The sequence below is a fragment of the Danaus plexippus genome (genome assembly GCF_018135715.1).
Source record: "Danaus plexippus chromosome 22 unlocalized genomic scaffold, MEX_DaPlex mxdp_27, whole genome shotgun sequence".
NCBI lineage: Eukaryota > Metazoa > Arthropoda > Insecta > Lepidoptera > Nymphalidae > Danaus > Danaus plexippus.
In genome coordinates, this window is record NW_026869855.1 from 2,187,585 (window position 1) to 2,200,171 (window position 12,587).

General features: G+C 27.6%; 2 protein-coding genes across 2 annotated transcripts; both read right to left on the reverse strand.

Moving 5' to 3' along the window:
* Nucleotides 1-1,406: 1,406 nt before the first annotated feature.
* Nucleotides 1,407-5,717, reverse strand: LOC116773612 (odorant receptor 4-like). Its single transcript, XM_032666096.2, has 5 exons — nucleotides 4,888-5,717; nucleotides 2,916-3,012; nucleotides 2,736-2,840; nucleotides 2,263-2,418; nucleotides 1,407-2,102 (listed from the first exon to the last, which is right to left on the reverse strand). Exons 1-5 carry the CDS (start codon nucleotides 5,688-5,690, stop codon nucleotides 2,061-2,063), a joined length of 1,203 nt encoding a protein of 400 aa, XP_032521987.1. The 5' UTR covers nucleotides 5,691-5,717; the 3' UTR covers nucleotides 1,407-2,060.
* A 1,577-nt stretch (nucleotides 5,718-7,294) lies between these two features.
* Nucleotides 7,295-8,092, reverse strand: LOC116773613 (uncharacterized). Its single transcript, XM_032666097.2, has one exon. It carries the CDS (start codon nucleotides 8,090-8,092, stop codon nucleotides 7,295-7,297), a length of 798 nt encoding a protein of 265 aa, XP_032521988.2.
* Between the last annotated feature and the right edge of the window lie 4,495 nt (nucleotides 8,093-12,587).

Sequence of the window (12,587 nt, forward strand, 5' to 3'; positions counted from 1 at the left end):
AAATTGCAATAGAGACTGCGGGCTCATAAATAATATTTAGGCCATAGTAACGATATCGACTATAATTAATTATTAATTGCCGTATATAACAAAATTAATGGAAATACATTTTAAGAAATAAAACAATTGTTTGGTAATTTAAAGCCTCTCTATCTGTATCTTCTTGCAAACAAACTTGATAGAGTTTTTTAAGAGTTGGCTTAATTTCTGTAATATTACACGTTTGATCAACAAACATATAAAAGTTTTGTGAAGGGGTCGTAACTTAAAGCAATTTCACTTCAGATTGAACTTATAACGTGTTTCCTGACAAGATGTTACAAAGTGGAATGTAAATGAAATTATTTTTTTAGCATATGAAATCATTCATGGAAGACAGAGGACGAAGTTATCGAAATGATATTTAAAATTTTAGTTATAATTTAATTTTACGGTCAAACTCTTAAAAATTTGTCTTTTATAAAATAAAGGTGCCATCTACAAGGTTTTCGTACAAAAATCTTACTCGTTGTTAATTATCTTTGCAGGACAGAAGACACTGTAAGTATGAAGATATACGATTAAATATAAAGAATCCTGATTTACCGATTAGAGCATAGGATGCCTAAACAGTCAAAAGATCTCCGGAAAGAAATCGTAGGTTCAAAACCTTCTCGTTTAATTAAATTTTTCTTCATATAATTGCTGATTTGGATTTTAAGTCAGGTATTGTCCTAATATTTGTGTAATGTTAAAAAAAATTATACGAATATCACATACCATTACTTTAAATGTTTTTTTTTCTGCCAGATCTATATCACTTTAAGGAAAGTAACATTTATTTGTAAATATTATTAGTGCAGAATACTGAATGAAAAAATGAAAATTTTGATTCTTTGTTTCGTTTATAACAGGTTACGTAGAATTAGGTTTTTTTTTAATATGTGACAAGGATACAATGCACAAATATGACAAAAAAGAAATGGTAAGTACCTCTAGTATATGCCATATATTATTTTTCTTCTAGATTTATTTTTGAATATGTACTGTTCGTTTTATAGTCTTAAAACATTACTCGTCTAAATTGAGACTTTATCACGTAGTTATTTAAACTTCAACATATGTTACAATAATAACATATCTCTGTCCTCAGACGAAATTAAGTGAGGACTATAATTCTAATATCACAAAATTAAAACCGTAAAATTGTTATACATTTAATAAATTTTGAATCTTTGTACATAAATTTAAATAAGTTAGATTTATATTTTATAACTATGAAATGTACACAAACATCGCAAAACTAGCTTCAGGAAATTCGGCAACTTATAGTTTATCCGCATAAATTTACCTTTATTTTAACTTATCAGAAGCTGTATAATGGAATACTAGGGACATTAAGGATTGTTTTATGAATAAATACAACATTCACGATTTTTATTACATATGTAGTATATTTAAAAGTGCTTTTTATTATTTTTATTGATGTCAAATTAATGTATACATTACCTAACAGGTTTTAAAACTCAAATTAAAAATAATAACATCATTAAGTTTTATTGATGTCTTGCACATATTTGCTTGTAGCTCACGAAAGATGCCTCACGAAAATCAAGATTTCATATATGTGGTGAAATTTTAAAAACCTTTTACAATTTCAGTTTTGCTTATTGTTGACTAAGTCATAGTAAAGTGCGATGTCGAATAAATTATGAAATTAACTACGACGTTCAAAAACAAGCGTTTAGCTAAGAATCTATATAGTCTAATTACGTCTTCGTTATCCTTACATAGTGCAAGTGATTAAAAAAAAATATGTTATGTTTTGAAAGTAAATTTCAAGTTCTATTTTTCGAAATTCTGTGTACCCTAATATAAACGAGTTAAATAAATATACCCACAGCAAGTGCATCGTGATTGTCACTATGACGCCGTCTTTTGTAATCCTCTGAAGAAAAACAAATATTAGCGACTTCTACAACTATTAAGCGCCATGTAACATTTAAAATACCTATTGTTACGACGGAAAGAAAATACGTCCCCTCAGGGTGCAATATTAATAAAGAATTATGTTCACGCTATTAATTTAAAAGTGTGTAATAGCTGTAGGCGCCTTTAAGTATCTGAAACAAATTATTTACATTATTTATTTCCGTAGTTGCTTTCTCCTCTATATTAAATAACTGTTCTTACTCTCGCTGTATCTCTTTTATGAAGAGATTTCCACAGCATTCCACACCATCCCAAAAATTATTCTTGTTTACTCATATACCAATTACTCACATTTATGAATGTTGCCAAATTGATGTAACTGAAGGGGCCAGCAGTGAGTACAATCTGCTTATTTAATTGACCAGCTAATAGGTGAAGATTTTTTTGCTCTGACAATGTTCGCGTCCACCAATAGCTTTCATATGGACCCAGCATTAAATCTTGACTCTATAAATAAATACACTTTAAACTTTAAAAATAAAAATTTTCGCTCTAATTCTTATCGCGGAATTTAAATAACTTAGAAGGAATTTTATAATAATACCAATATCTAAGAAAATGTACCAATTAACTATTCACTAAGGGCCATAATTTTATCAAAAGTATCGAACGTCGAATTAGTACAGTTTTGTTATTTTTGAGCATATTCCTAAGAAAAACCTTAATCAGATAGTGAAAATATTTCATTAAAAAGTCTTTAGAATTTAAATGGAAATTTAATGAGATATTAATATTGTTTGTACTAGTACTTCACTAATACTTACGACATAAAATACGTCATTGCTATGCCAACAGTAAATGAAAACTTGGCTTACACCAAACATGAGATATTGAAATGTTATTAACTTCTGCATTGCACTGCTTTCGGTCTATAAATGAATTAGAATTTTTTTTGTTATGCGGGTGACGATAGTTTTAACATATTTGAAATATGTAAAGCTTACTGTTAATTGGACAGTCGTTGCACAAAGCATTACAGAACAAACAATAACATACAACAACATTATGGGAGATAAACAAGAGTCGAAAAGTCGAAAATATCTGAAACAAGGTTAAAATTTTTATTATCGCGCCTTATGTAGTTCTTAAAAAATAGCAAAGACAGAAGTACACATTGAAAACAAGTTAAAATATTTTTCAGAATCCATGTTATCAGGGAACTTAACTCAAGAATGTATAATGTTTTATTTCAAGTGATAATTAATAAAATTTATAAAGAAGTTCTCCCTTAAAATTATAAAAAGAAACTAAATACTCCTTATGCTGCGTGTTCCTTAAACAAAATGAACGTTTTAGCTATGAATCTTATAATACACCTGACATATTGAGAATATTTATTAAAAAAATATATTTTTTCTGAGTTTGAGTATTCAATGAAGCCAACCCAAATTATTTAAGTTATAAGACTAAACTACTCTAACTTCAATATACCAGGGATACAAGTAGATCGCTCAACTACAAGAATGTTCACAAAGTCAAATAATGAAAGAGGTACTGCTGCACTTTGAATGGAGAGTTAAATTTAATTTTAGATGTTAAGGAATTCTAAAAGTCGGCACAACTTGTTTAAAAAGAACTACAATTAAGACGGACTAAAAATTATGTTTATAATAATCGTGTTATGAAAATTCTATGGCAAAATAAGATAAACCAATCGACTCGCGGCTGGAGTCATAAGTTCTAAATTACCCTAATTCTATTATTCTACACAACGAAATTCAGAGCTACAAATTTTGTTAAAAAAAATAGGTAACTTATGAAATGAACATACCTAAAAAGTTCTTGCTAATAAAAATATTTACAAATAATATAAACCTCACATACATAGTGTATTTATTTTACGTTTCACTTTTTGCAAACTATTATATTAAGTTCTAATTGCCTAAAATTTAATAAAAGAACCTGCGGAATCTAGAGAAGCAAATTATCGTTTTGAGATAGTGTATCACAATCCTGTACCTAAAACTATAGTGATCTAGGACCTTTTCTATGTTAATTTTTAATTTTTATTAAAAGAATGAAGTTCAAAGCAGTCAAAAGTACGTTATTACAATACTCAAAACACGTTATGCTAATAGTTTGTTTTTAAATAGGCGATTAAAAAAAAACTATTAACTTAAAATGATAATCCATCAACAATTTCTTTTTTTGTGGAAATAAATAGAAACTCAAATTGAGTAGCCAAATTTCGATTGTTAATAGAATAAAGGGGTCCTGAATGGATTTTTGAATATAACGAAGTCATTAGTTACATTTTCTATGAACAGTATAAACTTGAAAGAAGTAGATATGAGAATATTTCATTCAGATCTGTGTTTTGACAAATTGATTACACGTAGCATCGATCAAAAGCTGTAATACCAAGTGTGTTTATTCACAGGAACTCAGTAATATTAGCACTTTTATCCCACTTAGCTATATAGAGGCATATTTGTTTCAAGAACAGTGTCACAGAATAACACCCAGATATTCATATTCAAGTAATTATTTTCTTATATATATATTATTTTTAATTTATCTGAAAACTCTTGAAATATTAAAAAAAATTATTATTTGTTGAGTTTATAATGGTGCCTCATTCTTCGCTAATTAATCTAGCGCGAAGAATGAGGCACCTACTTTCGCGAATTTTATTCATTTAAATAAAACTAATATATTTCGGATATATTACGCGGATTTTATTATGACGTCATCTCGCCTGCCCGTGATCATGGTTAATAAAATCCGCGTAGTATATCCGAAATGTATTAGTTTCATTTAATCGTCCTATATAATTTTTTGCTAGCCAAATTCTTAAATCAATATTATTACTGTAACTATGTTTAATTATTTTTTTTTATAAATGAAATTAAATATTTTTAAATTGATAGTCAAATATTTATTCAGATATTTGCTGTATTTATTTAACATACTCACTTTAATATATCATTATGTCGTTGATGGCAATGATCGATTCGTTTCTGTGCTTCCTCTTTTGTGACTGGATTTTCCTCTGTCCCAAACAGGCTTCGACAGTCTCGTCTCAAGAGTTCCAATTCACCGCGAAAAAAAATCATTAATACAAACGCATTTGTGTCATAGGATGTAATCCATCCCCCGGAATATAACGAAGCTACACCTTGAATTATATTTGAAATCAAATAACCTGACATCGTGGTTTTATCAAATGGTGTCCAAGAATTTACTACTTCTAGAAATTTTTCTGTGCCATCTTTGACATTTTGACGATATGTAGACGATAATAGATATTTAGCTGCTGGTTGTACGACAATCATGATAACCGTACAGTACCCCAAAAACCAATATATATATGTTATTATGCGACAGTATTTAGTATATTTTCTGACTGTTTCCCGATAAATTGGATCTGGAGAATTCCTTCTTTCTATATCAACGCGAGTTGTAAATTTAAAAATTCCCATCCAGTGTTTATGCCAGGCATACATTGTGATTACCTTAATGACATTAACACTGCTCAGCATTGAATATTTGAAATTAAGCAGTAAGTGGTTAACATCATTTCTCATAATTATCATGTCTACGTACTCCGAAATAATAAACAGTCCCATTACCGTCAATATTGACAAGTATATCATTTTTCCTTTCCTGGTTCTTGGTAATATCAGTCCATATAATTTTAACCATTTTATGGTTGGCCCTAATAATGGACGTTTAGGGTCTTCTAGTTTTTGCAAGAGCCGTTGGATAGTCGATGTCATTTCAGTTATTACCGTCACAAATTGAGAAAATGAAATGAATTAATCGATGTGCAATGCTATTTATAATCTATTACACCTATAGGGACGGGTTTATTAATAATATATATTTTTTTTTAAATTTTAGTTCATATTGTTTTTTTTTAATTTTAGTTAATATTGTTTTTTTTCTAATTTTAGTTAATGTAGTTAATATTAATAGGTTAAAAATTATACTAAATATTAAATGTTATTTTATCTATAATTAAATAAAATAGGGTCGTGTTAATGCATTAGTTTTTAACAATATTCCTTTACTTATTTCTATAATGTAATTATTCCTCTTATATTATGTCTTTTGGACACTTGAATTGACCTATATTATACACATTTTTAAACATAGTATGATGCGTCGTTATCACATCACTAACTCGTAGAAATGCAAAAATTAAATATTTATAAATAAAAGATATTATATTCTGACTGATCGATAATAATTACAGCGTAAATGTATGTAATTGTTATGGAATTTATTATACATCTATGACGGCATAATTTAAGTTACATACATATTAAAGTCGAAACTATATAATAAAAAAAGTAATAACAATAAATTGCATATAATTATTAAAGATCAAGTGACACAAGCCTGAAGCAAAAATATAAATACTCCTATATATAGTTCATGGAAGAGATATAAAAAATAATTCTTCTGTAGCATCGAATTTCTTTGTAGATCCAGGAACTAAATAAATTTTTAGAACTTCTATAAACTTGTTCAGTTTTTGAAAGGTATTCCACGAAAAATTCAAACAAAAAATAAAATATTTGCTAGGATTTTTTTATCCACCATATTACTACAAAACTTATAAAAGCATAATAATACGATTAATTGATTCCCTTGCTAATAACAAATCGAATTAAAATAGACTGGACTAAAACATATGAAAAAAAATTAGAAATAATATTTGCTGTTATGCATTGGTTTTACAATAACTGATTTTGATGAGGTTTTTAATTTTATATAAGTAATAATGTTCTGCCTGCATACACCTTATTTCACAAATTAAAGGCTCTATTTGACAATTCCCTACAACAATTTTTTTTTGTAAAGAAATAAAAAAAAGCCATAGATATGAGTGTAAAATTATACTTGCAAAATCAAAAAGTATTTAAAGCAGCGTTGACCATTCTAAAGCTCTCAATTTTTGTTTCCCCGAAACGTTTTGGTGTAAACAATGATTTGTAGTTCTAAGTTTAGGGATGATATAGTTTTAAACACAATAGATTACAACAATTTTTAATTCTGTGTTAAAATGTATTTAAAAATAAAAGTGGTTAAGTTACTTTTGTTTCGCCGGAACTTAGAATAAGAGAAAATGATGTTGTCGCCAAGAAAATAAAAAATAAATAAATATAAATATATAAATAAGAAAAAAATATTTTATTTGGAATTATTAAAATTATAAATTTGGAAGAAACTAATGTTAATAACGTAAATGTTTGAGAAATCGAACATTAGGTACCAGTATTAGGACCAGTATTAGTACCAGTAGTAGGAGTCTAGTTATGAGATTCAAATGCATTGAAAATCTTTGTAGCTGTGTTAATTATGACAAATAATAAACTCACCTTATCAATTTTGAGTACCGATCGTAACATCTCATTAGTCTTCTTTTTGCTTCTTTAACACTAGCAGGTTCTTTTTCGGTACCAAATATTAGTCTGCCATCAATAATTTGCATTTCTATCTCACTTTTTACGAACACCATAGTGACAATGGCGTTTGTATCAAATGAAGTTATCCAACCTCCACCGTATATGGCAGCGTAACTCTGAATGAGGCAAGCAAAAATATATCCAAGTACAGTATTTTTATCAAAAGGAACCCAAGAGCTCACGACCTGGTCATATTTTTCTGTTCCATTTCTCACATTATGTCTGTATACTTCCGAAGTATAGTATTTATATATTGGTTGACAAATAACAATTATAACTGTTATATACATTAACAACAGATAATAAAAAGTGATCATCCGACTGTATCTGGTATATTTAGTAATGATTTCTTTTTTACCACTTTCTTCGTCCGACCTTCGTGCCCTGTCTGTGTCATTTACGTAATTCAATATACCTTTCCAATCTTTCTGTCTAATCAAAAAGCTTGTTATCTTGCTGACACTAACCGTTGCTAGTAAAGTGATTTTCAGATTTGTCAAAACCATATTCATGTCGTTTTTAAGGAACCAGATTTCGATATACTCAGTGGCAGTAAAAACAATAACAGATATGTGCATGAATAAATAAAAATATTTTTTATATCTGTCGTCAGGCAGAATGAGGCCCCAGAACTTAAGGAATTTTATATTTGGCCCTAATAAAGGATAATTCCTGTCTTCAAATTTATTCAAAAGATTACTTAGCATGTTTTTCGAAGATTTATTATTACAGTCAAGAAACGTCATAAAGTCAAAAAGAAGATTAAGACATGAAACAAAATATTTGCTACTTAATTAGGTGACACAAAATAATTTGAACTTAATATGTAGTGATTAGAATAGAGTTTTCGTGATAAAATTCATAGTTTTTATTTTACATTTCGATTTCATAAAAATGTTTGATACCATTCTAAGTGTATAGTATCTAAAGTATTGGATACTTATATTTTATTATTTTATAATTTTGACAATAAAATCCTAGCTTAAAGTCTTATTTTTAGGCAAGTATATTAAAAACTTATTTCATTGGTTTTTAAAAGTGAAAAGGGAGTTAGTGTCAAAACTTATGATGGATGTAAATTAGGTTTTATTTTATTTCAAACTTCTTTAAGATCTTAGTCTTTTAAAATTTATTTGTTATTTTGATCTCATGATTAATTTAAACTATGATGTTTTAAATTACTATAATATTTTGATAGAGATACTTGCACGTCCCTAGTAGATGGTAGTAGTAATTAGCACAAATTACATAGTTATTTTCGTTAAACCTAAAATTACAACAACAAACAAGTTGGACATTTTAATTACCTGTTAATTACATTATTCCTATAATTTTTAACACGCCATATTATTTGCCCCCAACAATTTTGTTGCAATATTTTAAGTTTTTATACAGAAGAATATCATTTTATTTTATAGTATGAGTAAAATAAAGAAGTAACGTACCGGCTCTCACCTTTATATCTAATTTTAATTATCATTTCAATCTAACAATGAATAATTTATCAGACATGACCATTCTATCTTTCTACAAGCACTAGAGATACAAAATTAACTTATTAGATCTTATACTTTTATGTTATTTAACTTTTGCTGAGTATTTTTTTTATATAAACTATATTCTTAAATCTATCATCTACAGATTATTAAAATCTCCCTATTTAAATCGTTGAATCTCATTTTGGTTAATAATTATTTAATTTAAAACAGGGTTTCATTATACAATCAGTGAAAAACTATGCTCATTGCTAAGGATATCCCCCTGACACATCAAAGCTATCGGAAAAATCGAGAGAAAATTAAGCGATGGTCTACAAAATACCCTCGTTAATGTCAGCCCTTAAATTTGGTTAATCCTCTTAGTGAAAGGCGGTGGAGCGGTTAAAGAACATTTATAGGATATTTTAGTTTAAGTTAATGGTTTTTTGTTAACTAAACAAAATAACATATAAAAGTATAACTAAATATATATATATATTTTTATTGGATATAAAATAACATTAACTATAGGGACAAATAATGCAAAATTGTTGCTTCAATAGCTTTTAGAGCAGTGTAATTTTTATCGGGAAAAATTATAAATATAGACCAATGTAATATTTATTGATAAGATATATTATTAATATTTTACCTTGGATTTTTAGTGATTTCCTTTACTTAATTCGTCCTAATCAAAAGCAGCTAGCTACCTCTCTAACATCACTGATATGGAGATTTAGATTTGAAAAGGCCAGCAAATTATTGTAAATATTCAATTTCAAAGCTAGGTGATGTGAATGACTGGTTGATATGTATTGCTGGTTTCAAGAAAAGAACCTTAAAATGTGGCAACAAATCAGTATGGCATTGCCTTACAAATTTTATTAATGCCGCTTCTTTCTTTATATATTGTTTTGAAGAAGTATAGAGCTGCTGGCGGGCGAAATATTTAACCTCTTTATTAACCGAGTCAGGGTTCATGTATCTTTCCCAAGTTTATTCCCTGAAATACTATTAATGCTCCCGGCTTATGTCTTCGTCACGTTAATTAAAGGGAACTGGCTTTCAAAGATTGGATGCTGCGCTCCTATATTTTGCTCAATTTATTAGTTTCCTGATAAAATTCACCATATTATTGTACAAATTGATTTGAACTAGATGCGATTAAATTTTATTTTTGATTATTTTTATGGATAATTTAATTATCAAATTTGTTCTGTGTGCTCTAGATTTCTTTTATCAATGTTGATAAGTATTATTCCTTTGTGATGACTTGTTGCCGAATTCGTTTCTTTATAAGTACTATATAAGATTAAATACTAATAAAAATAAATGAGATTTGCAACATGAAACATATTATGTTTTTAGGAAAATAAAAAATTAAGTCGAGATATGGGGTACAATTCTATTATAAAAATATTTTAAATTTGATTTCGTCTGTTATACATCTTGGAAACAGTTTCTATGTATTTGAGATGTAATTGATATGCAAAATTTGTAACATAATTAAAAATGTTCCTGAAATAAAAAACATTAACTTAGCATAACTCAAAAAGTGTATTTTGTCATCAGAACACAAAAGCTCGTAATATGTGTGGGTCAAATATTAAAATATTAATTTAATCAGTCACAAACTTTTTCAGTCCATATATGAATACATAATTTTTGACAAAATACTTTAATTATGAATATTGAAACTGTCGGAGTGAGGCTGAATTGTACACACACAAATGAAACTCTCAATAAAATAATTGTGTCATAAATTAATTTTAATTTTAAAATAGCCACCCAACGAATATACTGGCAGTTTTGAAGCAGTCAATTGAGTAAAATTTGAAAGATTTTGGAAAAGAGTTCATACTTTAAATAGCTGGACCAATATTCTCTATACATAGGTTAATACCACAGCAAGGAAACTGAATTTCAATGACAAAAACACACCAAAACCGATTTATACTTTTAATAGGTATGATGTCACAGACAGATGAAAACACGGACACACACACCAACGCGACGTCAAACTTATAACACCCCTATTTTAGTGTCGATAGTTAAAAATAGTTATTTAAATATGAGTATGAAACTCATAGTACTAAATAATATAAACTGCGCTCCTAAATCTGGTTAACTTTCCAATTAATCTTATCGCGACAAGTGAAACGTTTCTCAAATAAATTTCACAGACGCGTTATATCAGTGGTTAAACGTTTTATCATCACAGAGAGCACCGAAACGTAAAATTTTAAGCTGAAATAGCCTTTATTTGATCTTCGTTAAGACAGCCATTTGAGAAAATTCTGTCTTCTGAGAATAATTAATCTAAATCAGTTCGCTTTCATTGATTTTATTTTGGACCTCACTAAACCGATTTGGAAAGCATTCAGGAGTTATATATATAAAAAAAAATGTAAAATTATGAAATTAGTATTCTTTTTGTTTTGCTCAAGAAAATTTGCAATATTTAATAAAAAAAAATAATAATCGTTTAGTTTTATTAAGCTACATACATACATACTTGAATAAATTTTTCAAGAAATAGTAAAGAATCAATATTCATTGACATGAACAGGATGTGAACCTAAGACTTTCGAGGCAATAAGATGCAGTGTACATAAATTATTTTTTTTTAATTTTGTTCTATGATTGTAACTTTTGAGATACTAATATTTAACAGTAGTTAAGTAAAAACTGATGGATTTCGAATTTATTATAAAAAGCATAGTATTTGTACTAAAATTTTCCATCGCTACACCAAAAACATTACGCAAATATTTATGAACGTCTTACTTTGAAAGTAGTGTAAATATGAAACTGACTTTCATAAGTATTATCTGAAAAAAAATTCTCGTCCAACTTCAGTTTTTAGAAAAATAACCTCCAGTTTGAAATACAGATTATATAGCGAGTGTAGAATAATAAAAATATGTGATTGAAACCACAGATATCCCAACATTACTTATAAGCAATATTACTTAAACAAATTTTATTATAAAACATTATGGCATAGAACCAGACAACAAAGAAAAAAGCACTCAGCAAATATAAAAAGAAACGAAGTGTTTTAAAAAGTATAATAAAATAAACATTCAACATTTAAATTTATTGACAGCTATCATGAAACTAAGAGTTAGGATATAGAAATAAAACTTATTTCTAACATAAATTTAAATGTTTCGCCTCTTGGACTTTTAGAATGACTTTTTAGTAATGTGATATGTTATAAAAAATATATATATCAGCAATGATTATATCAATATACATTTAAGTAATATATAGCTGTGAAATCTAGACTTGCTGATTTTTCAGTGAATAAAAATTTAGGATGTAATTGAAATACTGATATAATTTTGAATTTAAAGGCTTACGTTATTTTTACATATAATATTTCGTCAGTTTTCCTTTTATTTTTTCGTTTTTCTGTGTTGTTTCTCTATTTACTTTACTATATAATAAGTTGAGTAATTATGTGTATGTTAATTTAATTATGATTTTTTTATCTCGTATATATGTATTTTTTGTTAATCCTCGGTAAAATACACTCATTAACTTGAAGTGTTAAATAGTTTTGTAGTCTGAGAGGACTTTTATTCTGAAAGTATTAAATACTTTGAATTCTTGTTAAAATAATATCATGTTTCTACACGTCATTCAACTTTCAAAAGTTATTACTTCTGACACTTCTGCAAAACATCCATTTACTTTGAAAACCGTTAACGAAGAATAA